The 18,779-nt window shown below is 39.3% G+C and overlaps 1 protein-coding gene across 1 annotated transcript in view; it reads left to right on the forward strand.

Moving 5' to 3' along the window:
• DNAH11 (dynein axonemal heavy chain 11) overlaps positions 1-18,779 on the forward strand; it is a 307,654-nt gene that overhangs the window by 47,012 nt on the left and 241,863 nt on the right. Inside the window, 11 exon segments of the mRNA XM_024738428.1 lie at positions 2,625-2,762; positions 3,079-3,203; positions 3,763-3,958; positions 6,194-6,298; positions 6,449-6,841; positions 11,267-11,599; positions 12,441-12,695; positions 12,779-12,948; positions 13,169-13,391; positions 17,722-17,838; positions 17,961-18,047. Coding sequence (XP_024594196.1) covers positions 2,625-2,762; positions 3,079-3,203; positions 3,763-3,958; positions 6,194-6,298; positions 6,449-6,841; positions 11,267-11,599; positions 12,441-12,695; positions 12,779-12,948; positions 13,169-13,391; positions 17,722-17,838; positions 17,961-18,047 — 2,142 coding nt within the window.

Consider the following 18,779-nt stretch of genomic DNA (forward strand, 5'->3'; position numbering starts at 1 on the left):
TTTTTTTTTGCTGTACGCGGGCCTCACTATTGTGGCCTCTGCCGTTGCGGAGCACAGGCTCCGGACGTGCAGGCTCAGCGGCCATGGCTCACAGGCCCAGCCGCTACGTGGCATGTGGGATCTTCCCGGACCGGGGCACGAACCCGTGTCCCCTACATCGGCAGGCAAACTCTCAACCACTGCGCCACCAGGGAAGCCCCAACAATAGCATTTTTAACACCCTTAAAATATAGTGCCTGGCACCTAGTCAGCATTCTATAAACATTGCTTGTACAAAAATATGTATGTTTATTACATTATTTTGTTTGCAAAGAAAGCTGTCTCACACTGATGCACAGAAGAATCCCCGTGGGACAGAAGACAAGACAGGAGGCAAATAGAAATCCAAGGTTAGGCTCACCAGACAGCTCAGCTTTGTGGAAACAGGGGGTCAGGGTTACTGTGAGATGACCGAGTGGAGGGAGTTCTGGAACTACATACTTCTCCTTACTGGTCATATGATTCTGTTTTAGTTCACGTGTCTGCTTTTTCTGTCCCCTTACTCACTGGCTTCCTCTGCTCGCTAGTACAGTTGACCCTTGAACAATGCAGGGGTTAGGGGCATTGACCTCCTATGTAGTTGAAAATCACTGTTTAACTTTTGGCTCCCCCAGAACTTAACTAACAGTAGCCTACTGTTGACCGGAAGCCTTACCAATAATGAGCGTTCGATTAATACATATTTTGTATATGTATTATATAATATATTCTTATGATAAAGTCAGCTAGAGAAAAGAAAATGTTATTAAGAAAATCATAAGGAAGAGAAAACATCTTCACAAGACTGTACTCCATCGATACCGTGAGTTTACGTCATCTGTTTACAAGATGAATCATCAGGACCTACGTCAATATTGCCTTGCACAATACAAAACACTGTAGATCTTATATGTATTACTAACACGAGACATAAAGAAATGAAAAGATAATGTGAAAAAGAAATTCATATTTATTTACAGGTATAATGATTCATTGATAAAAAGCAGCAGCAATATGATTGCTTTATGGTAGCCTAGTGTAATCAATAGGGTTGTTTCACGGGAGCCTAGCCTATACACTAATGAATGAATCATTATAAAATTTTTATGGCATAGAGTATTACAGTCATACTCTAATATAATATTGGAAACATTATTTTAAAAAAACCACCTGTGATGATAGGCTGATATTCAGTTTCTCCAATTATGAGAGAAAGGCATACTGTATGGTAGTGTAATTTTTTGAAAGCAAAGTTATAAAACAGTAAGAAAACTAACACATTATTAATTTGATTTTAAATAACACCTTATACCTATGTAGGGATAGACTAGTATCTACATATATTTCATGCACTCGTGACATACCTTTTCTTAAATTTTTTGATATTTCTTGGCAGTGTGGTTTGTCTCATCTGAGAACAATTTTCAAATTGTCGTAGTTCTCCAAAAAATTTACCAGTGTATTTATTGAGAAAGTTTTGTGTAAAAGTGGACCCACGCATTTCAAGCTCGTTTTGTCAAGGTTCAACTGTAGGTTCTTTTCACTCGTAAATTTTGCCGGCATAGGTTCAGCCTGCCATGCCCTCATTCTTTTTCTGAGAAAGACTCCAATTATCTCAAGGCATTGGTTTCAACCAGTACTTTGACACTGAAGGAACTGTCAGCCCGTGGAGTGCTTGTCCTTGGAACAGGTCGCCACTGCTGCCCCAGCTGCTGTGTTGGGGGTAGCTGGGTCCTGTGGTACAAAACACGGGAGACCATGGGCAGGACGGTCACTGTGACTGACGCTTCCAGTGTAACTATTTTTTTAAAATTTATTTTATAAAATAAAAGTATAGTTGAAGTATAGTTGATTTATTGGGTTGGCCAAAAAGTTCGTTTGGATTTTTCCATAAGATGTTACTTGGCAAACAGAAAATCTAAGTCTAGAGGACATACAGCAGATTACACTTAGCAAATATGAAGATGATTTCTTTTTTTTTTTAACAGTTGGGAATTTTATAGCTTTCCTCTTTCTCCTCAAATTGTATGTTTTTAAAAAAAATTTATTGAAGTGCAATTGATTTACAGTGTTGTGTTAATTTCTGCTGTACAGCAAAGTGATTCAGTTATACATTCTTTTCCATTATGGTTTATCACAGGATAACAGTATAATTATTAACGTGTGACCTAGAGGTCCTTGATATGGCTTTCCTTATTCTAAAGAGTATATGTGTAGTAGGGAAGAGCAAATAAGAAGTACGCAATCTTGCTTCTGTTCTTAAATCTGCAAAGCATCTTCTACAACATTTCCTGATGTCCAACAGGACGTAGGGGTGTCGGCTGTGATCAGGGATTTCTAACAGACAGTGGTTTGCTTCTGACTCCTCATTTTCTGCTGAGGAAGGGAAACTGCTTTACATTTAGAATTTGCTTTACTGGATGCATAGAAATTTTAGTGAGATGCTAAAGTGTTTTCAGTCTGAAGACATTGCAGGATACTTGCAGGGATCTAGATTTTTGCTTTGTATCTAGTCACATAGGAAGTTTAATAGAGGCAATAGTGAATCGAGTATTTGTATTAAAAACCCATGGTGGTTAACCTTTCCTTCACTTTGATTTTTATAGCTTTTGACTGTATTTGGGAATTTCCTTGAGAAACCAGTTGTCATGGAAATTTTCAGCCCACGTTACAGCACACTTGTGCACATGTTCAGTGCAGAGTTGGATATGTGTAAGCAATTGTATAATGAACACGTGCAACAGGTGAGTGGGGGGGGTAAAGTCTGACAGACCCACAGTTTCATATTGTGGGTCAGGGTGTCAGGTAGAGCTCCACTGAATGATAACTGAAGAGTAGATACAGGCCCTAAAATTTTTATGCTTTTATGTAATTGATTTCCTTATGGATATGAAGAACCTGCTTTAGGACAGTAACTCTTCTACTAATCAGGTTACTTTGCACGTATGTTCTTTATATTTGTACTGTAAATGTTCCAAAATTAACAATTGCCTACAAGGTTGGAGTGTACCCTGATTAAATGTTCCCTTTCACCATCTTCACCACAATATCAATTTGCAGATTGAACAAGGAAATGTAGTCCTTAACAAGAATATGCCATTTACCTCAGGAAACATCACATGGGCTAAAGAGGTCATGGACCGACTTCAAATGTTTTGGTCAAACTTTGCATCTCTTCGTGATCTGTAAGTAGCTAGGATTCTTTCGTGGTAACGTTATGCCTTCGACACAGGCAATTTTTATATGGGGTAGTGAGCTGTTCATTTTAGCACTTAAAGAGTCACTGCCTTACTTAACTCTTGTCATTGCTTGGACTCATTGAGAGGGATTTATCCCCATGGTTTGGGAGTATGTTTAGGACTTAGAACTTCATATATTTCCATGTTTTTAGATCTTTTTTCACTTTTCCATTTCACCCACAATATGTTGATAGCTTTTTGTTATTGTTTTTCCTTTCTCCAATAGCTAGCACTCCCGTTATTTTGCAGACTTTTGTATCTTTTTCTTTTCTTTGTAGGAATTGATAACTTGTTGCTGTTTGCATTTAGTAAAATGTTTGGAGTTCCATTTATTTCATATCTTTTAAGGCACAGACTATGCAGAAGCATTATTTGACCTTTATTGATTTTCTTCCTGATTTTTATAGTGTACTTTCTTATTTCTATCATATACTACTGTAAAGTAGCTAAGCTGAGATCTATCTAATGTATAGAAAAGTAAAAAATAAAAAACATATTCCTACAGATTCTTGGAAAGTCCTGATGATGCCTGGATTTATCAGAAGTATACTGAAATGACAGCTTTGCTAGACCAGTTTGAAAATCGTATCTATAATGAATGGAAAAGTAATGTGGATGAAATCTGTGAATTCAATTTGAATCAACCCTTGGTTAAATTCAGTGCCGTAAGTGGTCTTCTCAATGTCAACTTTGACCCAAAGGTAAGGGTTTGATATTTTTTAAATGTTTCATAGATGCCCTTTTTATTATAAGAATATTCCTCATACCTCCATTCATTTGTATTTTATTTTGGGAAAATGTCAGTGCTACGAGGACTATAACTAAAAACAACTTCTGATAGGTCTTTGTTTTAGGGATTTGCTCATCAAATTCTATATTAATTATTCTTTCTTGTTTTGTCTTGTAGTTATTTATTTGCCACTCCCACTTTACTGGATAATGAGTTACTTGAGAGTAGGGTCCATTGGATTTCATCTTTGTGTTTTGTGTGTCTAACATAGTGTCTGGCACTTGGTAACATTTAATAAATATTAACTCAATTGAACAGAATTGTTAGTCTTTGATCAGATGTTTCCTGGCTTAGGTTTTCTTGCCCTGTCTCATGGCAGTCCAGCTGTATGCCTAGGAGGTGAAAGTTAGCCTCACTGAGTTTAATAGTCACAGTCTGTACTCAAATTCTGTTCTCTTTCCCCGAAATATTACAAAGAATTGCATCATTTATTTTTTCTTATTAACCTCAGCTCAGGTATATAAATATGTGACCTGGAGGACTGAGGGTTTGCTTTACCTTCTGATTTCATAAAACCAATTTATAGAAACTGAATTCCTGAGATGTTTTAGGGATAATCCCTACAATTTTACCTGAAGGGATTATAAACATACCAAATATATTATACTAGTGGACCTATGGAGTGACAGCCTAAGGAAGTCAACTGGTTTACCTTCTAAAGCATGTTATGTGGTCTTTTCCTCAGAAACTGTGATTTAGGGCTACAGTCAGTTTTGCTACAACACGACATATGCATTCCTAAAATTCACTGCACTATGGAAGACTGCACAATAAAAAGTACATTGCTGACGGGGAAAATGAGGGTTAGGGTACAGTACTCAAAAACTCTTTCAGTGATAACGTTTAAAAAAATAAATAACTCAGACAGAAAGACAAATATTGTATGATACCACTTATATGTGGAATCTAAAAAATACAACAAACTAGTGAATATAACAGAAGAAGCAGACTCACAGATATAGAAAACAGACTAGTGGTTACTCCTTGGGGGAGGGCAGGGGTGGGACAACATAGGGGTAGGTGATTAAGAGGAACAAACTATTAGGTATAAAATAAGCTACCAGGATATATTATTGTACAACATGGGGAATATAGTAAATGTTTTATAATAACTATAAATGGAGTATAACCTTTAAAACTTGTGAATCACTATACTGTACACATATAACTTACTAATATACAGCAACTATATTCCAATTAAAACAATAAAAGCAGAAAAACAAAAAAAGGAACTTAGGAAGAACAGTAGCATAGTTTTATACATTTTAAGTGGTCAAGTAATATATAAATGCTCCAATGAATATAGTACTTTCCCTTGACAAAGACCTGAAGTTTGCTCAGGGAAGTGCGTTATGACTTGTGCATTACTGTGAGGTGGTGGAAGGAAGGTCATTTGAAACCAGACAGAAAGTTGGGCCGCCAGAAGTTGGATGGGCCGGCTCATCACACACCTATGAGTGGAGGTACCGGGTGGATGTTTGTGGTGTGTGCATATGAGCATTTTGCATATTCCTAAGCCTTTTTGTTCAGCTGGTTGCAGTTTTTAGCATTTACCTAGCTGTTTATTGCTGATGAAACTACAGTTAAGCAAAGACAAAACTTGTGGCATGTTTACAATCCTCCCTCATGTATAATCATGTTGTGTTTTCAAAATAAGCATTATTATAGAGCTAGCGGTGTTTGGAAAAGACCGAGGTCGGCTTATGGCCACCCATTTCAGATCTTGGCGTGTGTATGTTGCTCTTTTATTGCTTGAATTCTTTCTCTGACAGTGGGCCATAGCCAATGATTTCTACCTTTATTATTTATACTTCTGCATCATATGGAATGTATGATTGTTGCTTTTAAAAAGCATAGGAAACAAAAGCCCCTTTGCCTTGACAGTTTGAAAATATTGTAATCATTGGATGAAATTTTAAGCGTTTGATTTTAAAAATAGAATGATATTCTTGGGCATCCCTGGTGGCGCAGTGGTTGAGAGTCCGCCTGCCGACGCAGGGGACATGGGTTCGTGCCCCCCTTCCGTGAAGATCCCACATGCCGCGGAGCAGCTGGGCCCGTGAGCCATGGCCGCTGAGCCTGTGCGTCCAGAGCCTGTGTTCAATTCTTAAATCATGTTAAATAATCCTTGCTTTTCTTTTAATAGCTAGTGGCTGTATTAAGAGAAGTTAAATACCTTTTGATGTTGAAGAAATCAGACATACCGGATTCAGCCTTAGCCATCTTCAAAAAAAGAAACACTCTTTTAAAGGTCTGTGTTTTCAGATATTAGGGTGGATTTTGAATAGAAAGTTTGAATTTTAATTATTAACATGTAGACCTAAGATACTTCCATGCCTCCAAGAGAAAGTAGCCTTAACACATGTGGCCCTTTTTGTCTTGGGGTTTTCTTTTGAATCAGTCCATTGGAAATCTTGAACTTCTTGTGCAAGGATATAATAAGCTGAAACAGACTCTTCTGGAAGTTGAATACCCCCTGGTTGAGGAAGAGCTGAGGTCTGTGGATGAGGAACTGCAGGCAGCCGCCACATCACTGACATGGCAGGATGACTGCTGGGGGGACATCGAGAGGATGAAGACGGCCACCTCAGAGTTGGAGCGCAGAGTGGAGCGTGCGCAGAACAACGTCAAAGTGATTCAGCAGACGATGCGGGCTTGGGTGGAGTGCACACTCCTTCCCCGGAGAGAACACAGGCGGGAGACCGCCTTGACTTGGGAGGACAAGGGTGATTTGTTTACGAAAAAATACACGCTAATCCAGGAAGGTGGCTGCAAGATACACAACTTGGTTGAGGTACTTAAAGGCTTCGAAATGTATAGCAGATCCTTTCACTTAGTTTAGAACAGAGCAAAAATAGGTAACCTAATAATGGAGGGCCCTTTTTCTGGGCCCAAAAGAACTTTAGGTATGGTTTTGTTAAGCATTGCAAATGGAGGAATTTGTGTTACTTGTCTGTAATTTCTGTGGCCCTTGCTGTGCTCATTTCTGAGGGAAGAGACAGGACTGTGAGATCTTTTGATGAAACAGAAAGGCTAGAGATGGTGTCCTTACCTTGGTCATAGTTATCTCTTGTTTTGCTGAATGCTTCTATGTGTCATCCATCTTGTTTACCTCATCTCCTGTAACCCTTTCAGCCATCTCCTGAGGGTGGCAACAGTAGTTACTCTCCTTATAACAAGTACTCGAGTTTTTACAACAGTGATAGGCACTATTCTAGGGTTATCAGTGTAAGAGAAGACAAATAAAGCAACAAGAACAAAGAACAGAAGGCAGAGAAACAAAAGCATAAAACAAAGTCTCTTGCCTCTTGGATCTTACATCCTAGTTAGGGAAGATAGAGAAAATAACATATAGTAGTATCTTCAATCGGTCACATGAGCAATGGTGAAAAATAAAGCAGAGATGGTGGGATAGAGAAGCAGTAGCAGGTGGGGTGGACACTGTGTATGAGGTAGTTAGAAAGGCCTCTTTACTAAGGTAGCATTTCTGCAGAGAACTGAAAGGGAATGCGCTAGGTGGGAAATGGAAGAAGGATGTTCTAGGTATCAAAGTACACAAGCTTTACGGTAGGAGTATGGGTCGCTTGTCTAAGGGTCAGTTAGAGAGCCAACATGCCTGAAGCAGAATTTCCAGGGGGAATAATAGCAGGCGATGAAGTTTGAAAGGGCTTAAGGGTACATCCCACTGGATCAACGGGCCATTTTGAGAACTTTGGGTTTTACTCTGAGGGAAAATAGCAGCTGGAGACTCTCTGCTCAGAAGCTTTCCCTGTTGAGTGTAAACTACAGGGGGGTCAGGAGATGGTAGACAAGGAGACCGTTAGGAGATGAGTCTGTAATCCAAGTGAAGATGGCTTGGGTCCAGACGGTAGTGATAAAAAACAGTCGTATGCTGGATGTATTTTGAAGGCAGAGCCAAGAGAATTTGCTGTGATCAGTCAGAGGAGAGAGAAGTTAAGATGACGTTGACGTTTTTGGTCTGGGCTGCTGGAAGAATAGAGTTTCCCTTTACTGATATGGGGAGGGCTATGGCAGAGCAGATTTTGCAGAGAAAAGACAGGATTTGTTTGGGGGCACATTAGTTGGAGATGCCTGCCCAAGGGCAGATTTTTGCATAGGCTGGCATTGCAATTGTGTGAAGAAAGGGTTTGAAGAGTAACAAACTTGCTCACCGAAAAGTAAGATGTGGTACATTTGATATGCTGTATTGAGTATGTGTCACAAGAAGAAAAGAAAGAAAAGAATTCATATGGATTTCAAAGTTTCTGTTGACTTCCAAGTTTGTCTGAAACATGTAAGAAAGTTTTAATTTTCCCTACTGGTAACAATTTGCTAGGACAAAGACTTTGCCTTCTTAGATGACTGCCTGTGTTAGCATCCTTGGGCTGCTATAACAAAGTACCACAAATGGATGTCTTAAAGCAATGAAATGTATTCTCTCTCAGTCTGGAGGCTAGAAGTCTGAAATCAAGGTGTGGGTAGGGCCATGCTCCCTCTGAATGCTCCCCCTAAGGCCTGGGTAGCCTTGAGGGAATCTCGGGGATGTTCTGATATGTAAAGAAGGTATATATCTGGAAAGTTGTTTTTTCAGCAATGTCTTAACTTAGTCATGACCTCAACTGTTCCTAGTTTGCCGAGATGGCTGTGAATTATTCTGTGACTTTCAGGACATCCTTACAAGTGTTTATGCCTTGGAATCTGCCTCATGGAGGACAGATGATGGATTACAATTAGTTTCTTCTGATACATTTTATTGATAATAGGAAAGTGGGCTCCCTAAACACTAACTTGGGGGTTTTAGACAAGTAAGATATATGAATGTTGATTATAATGCATTGAAAATATTGCCAGTACATGACTAGAAATAGTTACAAACAAGGTTTTGCAGTGGTATTCTCGGAGAATAAAGTTGGAATTTTTCTACTAGTAAATGGACTCTTTTTCCCTTAAATCAAAAACTAAGAAGCTTGGAAGTCACTTAGACCTGTGGAGTGCTTCCAACTTGAGGGAACTCAACTTCAAAATAGAGATGAAATGATTATTTGTTTCTGTAAGTTATCTTTTAAGTGACTTTTCCCCCTCTTATCAGCACATGAAACTGAGCTTGGTTCTCAGATTTCCAGCAAGGAATGTGGTTTAGGGGAAAGACATAGAAGCACAGCAGAAGGTGTGTGAGTTCTGCCCTTTCATGCTGCATCCTTTGTGGCTGTAGGATCTCTGTGGATGGTCTGCAGTCAGTGTCTCAGATGAAGAGAGAAGGGCAGAACCGTGGAAGGTTGGGTCTGGAAGGGACCCGAGCGATCGTGTAGTGACCCAAAGCCCTCCTTTCTTTTCCTTTTCCTCCCTTTACCCTAGATTGTTGAACATACAACAATTTCTTAAAAGTGGCACTGTAGTGATATAAGCTGGACCTCTTGGTATGAGAAAGTATGAACAGTGAGGTAATCACAGGTATATTACTGTGATATGTTGGAAAGAGCCCTACTCTGGGGAGTCAAGAGGACTGGCTTCTAGTTCTAGCTCAGCTGCTTACTTCCTATGAATGTGACGCTGGATGTGCTTTAGGTCTTTGTTTTATACCTTAAAGATGAAGAGCCTGAACAAGATAGTCTTCGAGGATTTTTTTTCACCCTTCCAACCCCTAAACTAGCTCCTACAACGGAGCCAGGACTGCTGTGTACAGCTGCCTGGGATGTGTACTGCCCAGCTCCAGGGGTGTGGGTCACATACACTACACAGATGTGAATGCTTCCACGTGGTTGGCAGGCAAGACAGCATCCCTGAAAAGAGCAGTTCTTAGATTTGTTTGAGGACAAAAAACCCTCAAAGAACTTGTTCATCTCTGCCCTGCTTTATCAGGATCCAGACTCACCTCTGTAGTTCTGATTCTTGCCTGTAGCACACACCTTTGAATCCTGGATCATATATCCACAGTAGTGAATAATCACAGAAAGCAGAGAGCATAATCTACCTTATAATCAGCTCCCACTTTAGTGTTGTCTTTTCTGTGTGCTATAGTAGTTTCTGCCTTGGGCATCTGCCCTCTGGCCTGTATAGACTGTGTAACCTTTGCCACTCAGAAGGTACTTCTGGAATCAACCTTGCTGCTTACCTGACCTTTTCAAATCGCTGTCCCTAGGCCTGCCACACTGTGCCCAACCTCTAGCAGTCCTTAACCATGTCCGTGTCTGGCCCTGTCATGCCCCCTGGCCCATCCATTACCTTACCCACATGCTAGGGAGATGCTGAGGTCAAAGACTTTCATATTGTTGAAGCACAGAGGGAGCCTGGACTTCTCCAGGCCAGTGTTTCCCAAGCCAAGTTACTGTCTTTCCACAAGCTGCTCATAGGTGGTTGGCACAAAATATCTTTGTGTTGGGAGACAATGGGTTAAACCAGGTTAAATGGACTTTAACATAATAGGTACACTGTGAGTCTCCAAGAATGGCCTAAAACACTTAGCTCTTTGCTGACTTGGTGATCTTTAGATGTCCCAGAACAGCGTTCTCGGGAGGACTACTTTGGGAAACCTCATTTACAGGTGAGGCCAGGGCAGGCAATGTCCAAGGCCACAGAGAGTCAGGGACAGGGCCAGAACCAGAGCCCAGGCGCCATACATCTAGGATGCATTGGGAACTAGTGTATTTCTTGTGTGCATAATATTTGAAGATAGCAATCTTCTTAATGATTTCACCTGTAAAGAATGACTTTTTTACATCTTTATTGGAGTATAATTGCTTTACAATGGTGTGTTACTTTCTGCTTTATAACAAAGTGAATCTGTTATACATATATATATATGTTCCCATATCTCTTCCCTCTTGTGTCTCCCACCCTCCCTATCCCACCCCTCCAGGTGGTCACAAAGCACCAAGCTGATGTCCCTGTGCTATGAGGCTGCTTCCCACTAGCTATCTACCTTACGTTAGGTAGTGTATATATGTCCATGCCACTCTCTCGCTTTGTCACAGCTTACACTTCCCGCTCCGCATATCCTCAAGAAAGAATGACTTTTGAATGTATCTTATAAGTGAACTAAATGTTACAAAATCCTGCTTAGATCATTGCCGTCTAGGTTAAAATTCTGCAACTAAGCATTTGAATGTTTCTATGCTGTGCCCCCAAATGTAGCCCCTTTAACAAGCCATTTAAATGGACAGCTTTTGTTTTTATACTCACTGTTGTCTATACTGGTCTATTAATACTTGTCTGTTTGTAGGAAAATAGGATGCTGTTTAGAGCCACTCCTTCTCTGGATGCTTGGAAGATTTATGTAGAATTCATTGATGACATCGTGGTGGAAGGCTTTTTTCAAGCAATAGTGCATGACTTAGACTTCTTCCTGATGAACACAGAGAAACAACTGAAATCTGCACCGTTTTTTCAAGCACAGATGATCTTAATGCCCCCAGAGATTCTGTTTAAACCTTCTTTAGAAAGAGAGGCTGGGGATGGCTTCTACGATCTGGTGGAAGAAATGCTGTGCAGTAGTTTCCGAATGTCTGCCCAGATGAAGCGAGTAGCAGCACATCTGGAAATAGCAAATTACCAGGTATGTTCTTTGTAAATGGGTATTACATTTATTGTGAAGTATATACATATTAATAGATTAAGAGATTATAAATATGTTTATTGGTAGTATTACTGAATACTGAATTCAGAGAACAGAATCCAAAGAAATCAGCACTGAACAGGAAATATTACTCTAAAAAAATTCAATATATTTACATATATGTTAACCAATTTCGCACATCTCTTTAGAGTTACAAATAAATGCCAAGCTAATTCCAAAGCTTTTAATCTGAATATACTTCGATTTTGAGTTCTAGTGTTCCCCATTCTAATGTCCACTGTTTTTTGCTGTATTTACACCAAGTATGATTAATTTTGTTTGTATTTAACGTAAAAGCAAGATGCTGTGAGCGGATCCTGAGGCAGCCAGGAAAACCAGGAATTTTAGAACAGCTCTTTAAAATAGGATAAAGCCACATGAAAGAAAATGCCTCATTCCTAGATCTATAAATGCAAAAGAGGAAATATTAAGAAGCAATATTTCCGATGAAAAGACAGAGAAGGATATAGAGGGTTGCAACTTCCCAGGATTCAAAAAAAATGTGCTTACTCAACTACCCAGTCATTTGAATGCTGAATGCCCATACGTATACATATATATTAATTACAATTATGATTATTTATAAAATTAGCTTTTATATTAATGATTCAAAATAAATTGGGGTAATGGGGAGCACAAGGAAAGGAGAAGTGGGAAAAGCAACACGGTTTTTGGTTTTAGCGACTATTCTTTTGAAGAATGGCCTTGGATAATGTTAGGTCGCACATAATTGCTAGAGCAGGGTTGGCTTTCATAAGTGCTTGGTTCTCCCCTCATTTAGAAAGATATGGACAACATGCTGGGCCTGGTGGAGGTCAGGCAGGAGATCATGAAGAGAGTGGCAGACGTCATCAACAAAGTCTTGGACTTCAGAAACACCCTGGACACATACGCTTACCTCTGGGTGGATGACCGGACCGAGTTTATGAAGCGCTTCCTCCTGTATGGCCATACTGTGTCATCTGAGGAGACAGGGCCTCACGCAAATGAAGACATTCCCGGACAACCACCAACACTCGAGCAATTCAAAGAAGAGGCAAGGCAAACCCTCTGCATTTATGTAGTTACTAGCTTTTGATTGAGTTGTTATACAGTGACTATTTTTTTTTCTAATTGTAGATTGACATTTATGAGGCTTTGTATGTTCAGATGAGCAAGTTTGATGACTTCAGAGTGTTTGATGGTTGGTTCAAGGTGGACATGAAGCCTTTCAAAGTGAGCTTGCTAAACATTATCAGGAAATGGAGCTGGATGTTTCAGGAGCATCTTTTGAGATTTGTCATTGACAGGTAGTCTTTGGTATTTGGAATGATAACTTTTAACACCTGACTCCTTCTTAAAATTGAGATATTAATTTTAAGAGCATTAAAACTGCCAGTTCTGTAAGAGAGATAGCAAGTAAGGTTTAATTAGGTAAATAGTGAAAATTAGATTCAGTCAGAAGTCATACTTCTGAATGTTTTAATGAGCTTAATTTGTGTTTGTGTGTGTGTATACATGTTTTTATAGTCTGAATGAGCTACAAGAGTTTATAAAGGAGACAGATGCTGGACTTCAGAGAGAATTAAGTGAAGGCGATCACGATGGTTTAGTTGACATTATGGGGCATCTTCTGGCTGTAAGAAGCCGCCAGAGAGCTACTGATGAACTCTTTGAACCACTAAAAGAAACCATCACACTCTTGGAAACGTATGGCCAGAAGATGCCTGAGCAGGTCTATGCTCAGCTAGAGGTCAGTGAGGTGCTAAAATAACCAAGATTACCATAAACTGAGCATCTCCTGTTCTTCTCATGCACTCTCTTATGACACCCTCATAACACCCTATACTGTAGACATTAATGTTTTCATTTTACAGCTTAGGAATCTGAAGCTTAAAGGGACTTAGTAATTTTCTCAAGGTCACACAAGTAGTAAAGCCAGCCCACATGAATCTAGGGGTGTTTCATGCCCACATCCTCGCTCTGCCTGGCTGTACTCCACTGCCTTCATGTTAGAAGGTATTCAGGTCATAGAGAGCCTCTAAGTTACTTTTTTGGCTTCCACTTATATCATCACTTTCACATGTGAAACAAATTCCAGCTCTCTTTCATTTAAATTGCCTGTCGGTTGAGAAGTGACCTAGTCTTTGGAAACATATCATGGACATGTTAAGAAAGAATAAGTAAAGCCCAATTTGGCTGGAGAAATCACTTTCCTAAACAGGATTTCTGTGTCATCCTCCTCTTTCCGTGTTCTGGAATGACTTGGTGGCTGCTGTGTGCCAAACAGTGTACAAAGTCTTTGTAGTTATAACTGAAATCACGAATAAAAATCTCACAATTGAGGCTCTATTCCCATGCCCATATTGAGGTTCTGTAGGTAGTTTATATGTTTATGTCATCCACCAACTTCCAGGGTGAGCTTAGGTTTAACCTTGCAATGTGATCAGTGGACACATTAACTAAAGAGCTTCTATTGAATTCTATCTAGTTCAGTGATTAGAGCATGGAACTGAAACTTAGATTTCTGCTAGTCCATCTCATCTGCTTGCCTCAGAGCATGCTTCCTCTTCAGTAAAATATCCCTCAAGATCCCTCACTTTTTAAATTTGTCTATACTGTCTCCAGTTCCCCATTTTTAAAAAAATTGAGGTGAAATTCACAGTTCACATAACGTAAAAGTAACCATTTCAAAGTGTGTGGCATTTAGTACGTTCAGGAGGTTGTGTAATCACTGCCTGTCTCTAGTTTCAGAACATTTTCCTCACCCCCAAAGAGACTCCATACCCATTAGTTGTCATTCCCCACTCCTCCCCTACTACCTGCCACCAGTCTGGGGCTACTGCTGATTCTTTCCTGTCTTTAAGGGTTTACTTACTGTAGATACTTCATATAAGTGGAATTATACAATGTGTGACCTTTTGTATCTGGCTTCTCTCACCTGGCACGACGATTTTGAGGTTCATGAACGTTGTAACATATATCGCTACTTCATTCCTTTTTATGGCTGTATAATGTTCCGTTGTATGTGTGTGTGTGTGTGTGTGTGTGTGTGTGTGTGTGTGTATGTGTGTATATACACACATATACAGTTTGTTTAGCCTTTCACCCATTGAGGAATATTGGGGCTCTGTTCATCTTCTGGCTATTGTGAATAATGCTGCTGTGGACATCGGTGCACACGTATTTGTTTGAGTACCTGTTTTCAGATCTTTTTGGGAAACACCTAGGAGTGGAATTGCCGGGTCATATGGGAATTCCAAGTTTAACTTTTTGAGGAACCACCAAAATGTTTTTCACAGCAGCTGCTCCATTTTATATTCCTCATTTTGTTTTGTGAGGATGAAGTGCAACAATGTGTTTATAGATGCTCTCTTGACTACAAAGAATTACTATATATGAATTATTAGATTCTGTTTAAGTATAAAACTGTCTTTAGAACTGAAAATCCAGTTAGACATGGAGTGAGAGATGATGTGGATAGATAGATACATAACAAGAGTGAGACGTGAAATAGTCAACAGTAGAACACACTATAAATGTGTGTTTTTAGGAAGATTGGGATATTCTTTGAGTCAGACCTTGAACCTTAAAATTTTATGTCATATAGAGAAACCAGTCATAACACAAGTAATTGATGGGGGATTATGGCCATGGCCTCCAGAATTTGTATTATAGAAGTTTGGCTCCCACTTCACTAAAGCTAGATTCCAGTCATTTCTATTGTCTGTTTTTAGGTCTTTAACAAATTTTCCTGATACATATGACACCTTATATACATTGTTCAACAGTAAGCTAATTAGGAGAGTGTAAGAATGCAGACATGTTTGACCAGGTCACTTAGTTCTGACTGTTGTCTTAGTTGTTTATGAAAATGGAGGTGTATGTATTCAGTTTCAGTGCTGTGGTCAGGTGGAAGATTTAAAAATCTTTTATGTGTTTCTTAGTTTATATGCTTTCTAATGGACTCTTTATGTTTCCAAGATGAATAAAAGCAAATGTGCTCTTCTGCCTTTTTTCTATAAAAATAAAAGTTTGGCTCACTAAGGTTTTTGCAGTATTGAAAATATTAGGCTTTTCAATATTTCAGAAGTGAGCCACACTCTTAGCTCTGTGTGTGTCTCGATGTCGGTAATTCAGGCTGGTCAGGAGGAAAAATAAGATATACAGGCAGTTCAGGTTGCTCGTGGAGGATAACAACGTCCCAATTTTGTTTTAATTTAAGCAGTTTGTGAGAGTTGCTGTTTCTCCTTCATAATCATTAGCAGTCATAACATTTCCCAAAACTTGCCTGTGCTTGGTTTGATGCTAAAAAAGCCCCTAGGCATGGCTGTGTCCTCACACCCTATCTATAGTGTGCTCTGAAGCTAGATTACACTTCTGATCTATAGATTTTATCAAGTCCCTTCCCTGTTAAGAAACCTTCATTGACTGCCTCTAGCCTCAGAATCCGGTCCACTTTCTGTAGAGCCCACACTCTCACCCCATCCTGCATTGGAAATCTTACCTCACGGGATGTTGAGGGGTCTCACCCTCATCTCTGCCTGTGGAAATCCAGTCATTGTTTTGCGCCTCTGATGCAGTGTTCGTTCCTTGAGTGGATCAGTATCAGTTCAACTTTGGAGGTCATCTGATCTTTTGGTTTTCAATGAAGGTTTATTTTTATCCAGTGGAAGCTTCTTTGGAATCCCCAAATATAAAGCAGGTAACAGCAGGTCTAGTGTCATTGAAGAAGGTTAAGGTTAAGGAGCCTGAACCCACTGATGTGACCTCTTCAAGTCTTCTCTCCCATGGCCCCGAAGGGACTCCCTGTGACATTTAGGTTCCGTGGGGTCAATTGGAAATGCAAAGTGACACTCTGGACAGATGAGGATGCAGAGTTTTGATGAGAAGAAGGATGGAAGAGCAAGATGAAAAACAAGGAGCTTTAGAGCTCAAGTGTTTTAGTTCCTGGCCTGGTCGTGTAATTGCTGTCGTGATACCACGTTGCCTCCCAAGCATTTTAATTCCATAACATATAGACCTCCTGATCGAAGTTAATACATTCTGTCATGTAGAATAGTTAATTTTTTGTATCTCTCATTCACTCCGACAGATGATACAACAGTTTAAATCTCAAGAATGTGTTTTATCTTTGTAGCCCTCCTCCACCACTCAGATACGATTTATACTTAGCCACAGCGCACTCTTCGTAACTGACAGTTACGAAATCATTCATCAGATATTTATCAGGGTTACAAAATAGTCTTTAGAACCGATTTTTGTGCTTCAGCGACACAAGTAGAGTCCTATCACCATGGGTGGTTTTGTGTGACAAAACAATTTCAGTGTCCTGGGAGAGAAACAATGCTTTCTTAGTCTGGACACAAGGAATGCTTTTCAACAGCAGTTGAGCACAAGGGCTCTTCAAAGAAAGTAAGTTGCTGTTGTCCTAGTTGCATTGTAGTCAGGGACAGCAGAGTTGAGTTGCTACCTGAACAATTGATGGCTGCTTTTGTCCTCCATCAAGTAGGAATTAACCTTCCCTTCCCTCATCTTACTTCAAAAATCCTAGTCATTTAAAATTAACCCAAATGGTCAAACTCTCCATCCAGACCAAGTGAAAACACAGCTTTGGGAGCCAGAGGAAAACGAAGGATAAGATTGAGTCACATTTTCATCTCTGCCCACCAGAGTCAGAGCGTCTTTTTTCGCTTGCTAAATTGCTAAACATGGCTCCACTTCTAGTTGTTAGATCGGCAAAGTCATTTTCAGAGCACTTTAATGTTATTCCCTCAATAGTAAGACAATTTGGAAATGTCTGTTTATTTTGAAAAGGTTTTCATTTATGCTGAGGTAGATCTTATACCAGAGGACAGCTTTGGTTTACGCTTGGAAGATGTGACTCCAGAGGTGCCAGTGGGATTCAGCCTGGCTCTAGGCCTTTTAGTCCCTTTAATCTTTTTGGGAATAAACTCTTTCTCTTAGACAAAAATGAAAGGATGTCATGAGTTAGTGGAAAGAGATTAGAAAATTTTAATCCTGTGGAGTACATTTGTTTTAGGTATTGAAGTAACTTCCCATTTGCACCTTTGTTTTTGTAGGAATTACCTGAAAGATGGAAAACTACCAAAAAGATTGCAGCAACTGTCAGACATGAAATCTCACCTCTCCAAAATGCAGAAGTCACTCTTATAAGGAAAAAATGTATTTTGTTTGATGTAAGCTAGCTAACAAGCTTTGTGGTTTTCTGTTTTTTTGGGTTTTTTTTTAAAGAAGGGTTTTATAAGGCTAATTGAAGCTATTTGAGATTCACTTTCAGTTTTTTTTCTTCCTTGATCAGGAGAAGCAGGCAGAGTTCAGAGAGCGATTCAGACTCTATGCTCCTCTTCGTTTTAATGCAGAAAATCCATATGGAGTACTTGATAAGGTAATTCTGATCTCAATTATCTTGTGTGTTATAATAGCTATTTCAAAAAATAAATTTGGACACTGAGATACTGCTATATTTTGCCTTAGTTTTGCAATTAGTTATGGGTTGAGAATGAACTATTTAAAACCCAGTTACAAACAATTTTCCCCAAGTAAAATATATTGTGATTTAAATGTCTCTCCAGAAATTATATTGTGATTTAAATCATGTCATCATCAAAGTACACATACTAGTGAAACTAACAAATACTATTATTCTTTATTTTATTTTACTTTTTTTTTTTAATTGGAGTAAAATTGGTTTACAGTGTTGTGTTAGTTTCTGCTGTTAGTTTTTTATCTAAGTAACAATGAAGTGAATCAGCTATATGTATAACATATATCCCCTCCCTCTTGGACCTCCGTCCCACCGATCTAGGTCATCACAGAGCACTGAGCTGAGCTCCCTGTGCTGTACAGCAGGTTCCCATTAGCTATCTATTTTACACATGGTAGTGTATTTATGTCAAACCTAATCTCCCAATTCATCCCACCCTCCCATTCCCTGCCGTGTCCACATGTCCCTTCTCTACATCTATGTCTCTATTCCTACCCTACAAATAGGTTTGTCTGTACCATTTTTCTAGATTCCACATATATGCATTGATATACGATATTTGTTTTTCTCTTGACATATAAACACTTTATACGTCAAGAACTTTATTAAACATTATTTACATTATTTCTTTCA

Source organism: Neophocaena asiaeorientalis, unplaced genomic scaffold (assembly GCF_003031525.2).
Source record: "Neophocaena asiaeorientalis asiaeorientalis breed wild unplaced genomic scaffold, Neophocaena_asiaeorientalis_V1.1 scaffold89, whole genome shotgun sequence".
Taxonomy (NCBI): Eukaryota; Metazoa; Chordata; class Mammalia; order Artiodactyla; family Phocoenidae; genus Neophocaena; species Neophocaena asiaeorientalis.